The 5,484-nt window shown below is 50.7% G+C and overlaps 1 protein-coding gene across 1 annotated transcript; it reads left to right on the top strand.

Annotated features, from left to right (window-relative positions):
• Positions 1-2,339: 2,339 nt before the first annotated feature.
• On the top strand, positions 2,340-4,481 carry LOC123130832 (pheophytinase, chloroplastic). The gene is made up of 6 exons (XM_044550635.1): positions 2,340-2,605; positions 2,701-2,811; positions 2,894-3,032; positions 3,180-3,350; positions 3,448-3,709; positions 3,793-4,481. Exons 1-6 carry the CDS (start codon positions 2,527-2,529, stop codon positions 4,180-4,182), a joined length of 1,152 nt encoding a protein of 383 aa, XP_044406570.1. The 5' UTR covers positions 2,340-2,526; the 3' UTR covers positions 4,183-4,481.
• The last annotated feature ends 1,003 nt before the right edge of the window (positions 4,482-5,484 follow it).

Genomic DNA, 5,484 nt, shown 5'->3' with positions numbered 1-5,484 from the left:
GTTCCGTTACGGTGGATGCCACGTGTCGGTCATCCTTGACGAAAGCACTTCTGTGACGCGCGACTTATCGTCATGGAAGTGGACACCTCCGTGATGATAATTTTGGTAATGTCATGGAACACTTCTACGACAGCACATGTATGACTATCTTGATTCTGTCATAAATTTGTCATGGATGTACATGCATGACAAAAAAGCGACCTACTGTGACAAACACGTATCATCACGGAAGTGTATTTTTTTGTGTGATAGTTTTCGTAGTGCTTAGGCGAAGCCCTGCGGAGATTGTTCTTCACCAACACCGTCACCATGCCGTTGTGCTGCCGGAACTCACCTACTACTTTGCCCCTCTTGCTGGATCGAGAAGACGAGGACGTCACCGAGCCGAACATGTGCAGAACTTGGAGGTGTCGTGCTTTCGATACTTGGATCGGTCGGATCGTGAAGACGTACGACTACATCAACTGCGTTGATATAACGCTTCCGCTTTCGGTCTACAAGGGTACGTAGACAACACTCTCCCCTCTTGTTGCTATGCATCTCCATGATCCTGTGTGTGCGTGGGAATTTTTTTAAAATTACTACGTTCCCCAACAGTAGGTCACAATGAAAAGCAGGATTGTTGTTGAAAACTTCTAGAGGTGGTCCATATGATCTCTGAAATGAACTATACCTGGACCCCCAGGGGCACCAGCCTGGCCGGAGACCATGCTTTCTCGATAAGATCTTAACACAGAATACATAACTTGTCAGATCTTTTTATTCAAAAAAAATACTTGTCAGATTCAATAAAAATATAGCAAGCAAATAGTAGTCCCTCTGATCCAAAAAAAGAGTGTGGCGGCTTTGAACTAAGATTGAACTAACCTTAGTTCAGATCTGCGACACTTTTTCCGATCAGAGGGAGTAGCATATACATATAAGAAGTCATAGAACAGAAGATCATGAGATAACACATGAGAGTGTAGAACTGCACGCACCAACCAATGTAGAACTACACACACCAGCTAGTTCACCCTAAAGCTCAAGCTGATGGGGAAAGGTGGGCTATGCATTTATACTTCAACACTTCCCCTCGCGTAGTGGGCTGTAATTTTTTTACGTTTAAATTGCGCCAGGCGGGTCTTGATCTCAAGACCTCTTGGATCCGATACCATGTAGAACTGCATGCACTAGCCAGTTCACTCAAAGCTCAAGCTAATGGGGAAGGTGGACTATGCATTTATACGTCAACAGAGGAGAAGTGAATGCAACTTCAGCACGTTCAACATTCAACAACACAAGCAAAGGATTGTATATCCGCCCATCCAGTTCACCAGCCCAAAATTTTAAGGGTGATCCAATCTCTGCAGAAGGCAAAATGAACCATGCAACAAATTAACAGCACATATCACAAACCCCGATCGTAACCCAAAAGAGAACTTGAACGAAGGAATTTTCTTGCACCTTCGAACTCGACGATCTCCAATGGCGGCACTTTCTTAATACCACTCATTATGACCCACATCTTCGTAGTCCTACCAATCCACTGCATCCGAGAATCGTAGTCGTGGTGCCTGATGAAGAGCTCAGGGCAGCCCTCGTCGTCCGACGACTCTGACTACGGGGAACCCTCACGGTTTGTCATCTTCTTTGGGGGTTCCGTGATTGATGGGACGGGGAGCGGGGGCTAGAAATTCAACGACGATGGACGGGGCGGTGGCCGAGGAGATGCAATTGCGGACCGGGAACCGTGATGTGCCAGCCTTCATTCACATTATGTTAATGTAGTAGTGTCGTATTTACTAGGCCTCTAAAGAATGACAATTGTTTCCAAAGTTTAGTTGCCAAGTGGTGTTCACGTGCTCTAAAGTTGTACTAAAGAATGGGATGGAGTAGCACCTTTCGAAGCCACATGGGTTGCTCAGTGTGAACTTGAGTACTCCCTCTCTTTCAAAATATAGTGCTTCCTCTATTTTTGTACTTCAATTTTGATCATAAATTTAGCCAACGAGACCGACTGCGACAGGAGCAAAAGTTATACCAGTGAATTCGTATTCAAAAGAAGTTTTCAATTATATAATTTTTTTTCTCGCCGCAATCGGTCTCATTGGTTAAATATATGGTTTAAGTTGAACCTCGGAAGGCACGGACGCACTATATTTTGAAATGGATGGAGTATCAATTACTCGTTTTTTAGAGACAGAATGGAGTATCAATTAGCTGGGCTACCACACTCGACGTGGCGATCTGGTTGCACGTACACTGATCAGAGGGCGAGATATTAATTCCATCACGATGTGAAGACGCAAGCCTTGCCGTGGGCCGCGCGTCGCGTCGATCAATCCCTCCCTTTGAAACTTTTGGCCCGGGCGCTGCCACGGCTGCCCGATTGCCCGCCACCCACACACCAACACCAGCGCAAACCTACAAGTAAAACTCTCTCCGCCCGTCACCACGAATCACCCAGCTTCTTTTTTCAGGCCAACCTAGGTTGCTTCTTCTCCACGACCCTTCCTTCGGCCACGTACGGCGGCTTCTACCCCGATGTCCGTCGCCTCGGCATCTGCCGCCGCCCTCCGGTCGTCGTCCGGCCGCTGCTCCGGCGTCGGAACCGGCCTCAACGGTTGGTACTTACTTCTCTCTACTTTCCTCTGACACGCGTGGGTGATTCGGTTGGGCTCTTTGTGATCACCCTGTGCTTCGGTTGGTTGTTGGCAGGAGGCAACAAGTTTCTGATGATGCAGAGGAGGGACCTCGTCACCAAGGGGGTCGCGCTCTCCGTCTGCTCCTCGCTGCTCACCTCCTCCTCCAACGGCGCCGCTGCTCAAGGTCAGCCTTAGCTTAACTGTTTCTTCAGAGTTCAGAGTGGAGACATCTATAGATCCATGTTCTTCATCTCGTTTACTTGCAGCATTGGAGAGGCTGCCGTTCAAGGCGGACGGGTACAGCTTCTGGACGTGGAGGGGCCGCCGGATACACTACGTGGAGCAAGGGTCCGGCCAGCCCATCGTGCTCATCCACGGCTTCGGCGCGTCGGCGTTCCACTGGAGGTCAGCCGTCGGCGCAGCTCGACCATCTTATCTCCACCCCGTGGCCTGTGTGGCGGGAAACCGTTATTGGGAACGCGGGGTGACAGGTGCCTGTTGGTTGAACTGATTGGCTGGTGTTGTCTGAACGGTTCTGTACTCGATCGTCAGGTACAACATCCCGGAGCTGGCCAAGAAGTACAAGGTGTACGCCGTGGACCTGCTGGGCTTCGGCTGGAGCGAGAAGGCGCTGGTGCAGTACGACGCCACCATCTGGATGGAGCAGGTCTCCGACTTCCTCCGGGAGGTCGTCCAGTCGCCGTCCGTCGTCGTCGGCAACAGGTACCTTGAGTCCTCGACACCATTCTTCAGAGTTCAGGAACACACATTGTTCTCAACAAACGTCGTACTGACACGGATGTGGCATGGTCGCGTTCAGCTTAGGTGGCTTCACGACGCTGTTCGCGGCGACGGAGGTGCCGGAGCTGGTCCGGGGCGTCGTGCTGCTCAACTCCGCCGGCCAGTTTGCGGACCCCAACGCGCCGCCCAAGCCTGAAGAGGCGGCGGCAGCGGAGGAGGAGGTGAGCGCGGTGACGAGGCTCATCGTGAGGCCGCTCAAGGAGGCCTTCCAGCGGGTCGTGCTCGGGTTCCTCTTCTGGCAGGCCAAGCAGCCGGCCAGGGTCGAGAAAGTCCTCAAAAGCGTAGGCAACTCAGCCGAAAGCTACCTGATTCTGATCGACGGACAGAGTTCTCATCGATTCTTCATTTGTTGCAATGCGTGCAGGTGTACAAAGACCCGAGCAACGTGGACGAGTACCTGATCAGCTCGATCACGGCGCCGACGGCCGACCCGAACGCCGGCGAGGTGTACTACAGGCTCATGTCGCGGTTCGTGGCGAACCAGCAGAGCCAGTACACGCTGGACAAGCTGCTGGGGAAGCTGACGTGCCCGCTGCTGCTGCTGTGGGGGGACCTGGACCCGTGGGTCGGCCCGTCCAAGGCGGCAAGGATCCACGAGTTCTACGCCAACTCCACCGTCGTCAACCTCCAGGCCGGCCACTGCCCGCACGACGAGGCGCCGGAGCAGTTCAACGCGGCGCTGCTCCAGTGGCTCGCGTCGCTGGAGGAGGAGGCCGGCGACAAGCCCGCCGAGCCCAGCCTCCAGGTCGTGTGATTCTTGTACCTGTGCCCCAATCCGACAGAGGGCGTTCAAGTGAAGAAGATTGTGTGCTTACGGGACCTGCCGAGGATCGTGAAGATGTATACTTAGTACTAGCTTACAAGTGGCGTTTAGCTTGTAGCAATACTTGCTACGTAGATAGGAACAGAGTAAATTGAGAAGTGTAAGAGCATCTCTAGCCCATCTCCTAAAAGGCTATAGAAGTACAAAATTTATTTTACTCTTTTAATCGACACCTATCTGAACTCCTAAACTTTATAGTGGAGTAAAATATTTACTCCGCCTCCTAAAAACACTTGCCTCGACTGCACGGAGTAAACTTTGCGTCCTCTCTACCACCTCCCCACCCCCACTGCTTTGTCGCCGGTGCACCTCCTCACGACCGTCCACCACCCCCGCCGCCTCCCTTGGCCCTCGTCGCCCTTCTTCCCGGTATGAGCCCTTCGCCGGCCGTTGTCAGAATCGAGATGAAACACCGCCGCCGTCGCCTCAACAGATTCGTCGGATTTCCCTTGGATCCTTTTCCTTGTTGGCGGCCGCCGCATCTTTTTTTGGAAATGGAGGCATGCCACCGGCCTCTGCATCATAAAGATGCATGCAGCCATATTATTAAAAATCCAGAAAGTACAGTCAAAAAGGTCTTACATCTTAACGAAGCAGAAAATAAAGTAAACAAAAAGGGAAATTACATGCTGACAAGATCAACGGATACGGTAATAGGAAGGATAAGCTCCCTAGACTCCTATCCTATTGTACGAGCGTCATCCGAACCGGTTGAATATAGTCCGAGCTACCATCTCCCATTGGTTGCACCCAGTAAACAAAGGCTCCCTGGAGTCCATAGGAGTGAGTAAGGACCACGTACGGATCCAAGCTGTAGCCCTGAAGATAACCTGCAAGAAAGTTAAATTGTGTTGTTTGTTAAAAATCATATCATTCCTGCAGTTTCATATAGCCCATAATAGTGCACATATACCAATCCGAATACGGGCCGCAGTAATTAGCTCAACTCCAGCTAACCACGTCCCAAACAAAGACGCGGTATCAACTGAAGGACTAATGTTGAAGGCTATATGAATCATTCTCCAAAGTAACTTGGCAAGTGGGCAATCAATAAATAAGTGTTGTATTGTTTCATCGTGATCACAAAAACAACATCGTGAACTTCCTACCCATCGCCTTTTAATTAAGTTGTCCTTTGTGAGTATCACTTGTTTGTGGACAAACCACATAAAAATTTTAATACGCAAAGAAACCTTGATCTTCCAAATATGCAACGACCTTGAGAGTGGGCCA

Source organism: Triticum aestivum, chromosome 6A (genome assembly GCF_018294505.1).
Source record: "Triticum aestivum cultivar Chinese Spring chromosome 6A, IWGSC CS RefSeq v2.1, whole genome shotgun sequence".
NCBI classification, from domain to species: domain Eukaryota; kingdom Viridiplantae; phylum Streptophyta; class Magnoliopsida; order Poales; family Poaceae; genus Triticum; species Triticum aestivum.
This window is presented reverse-complemented; position numbering and strand designations above follow the sequence as displayed.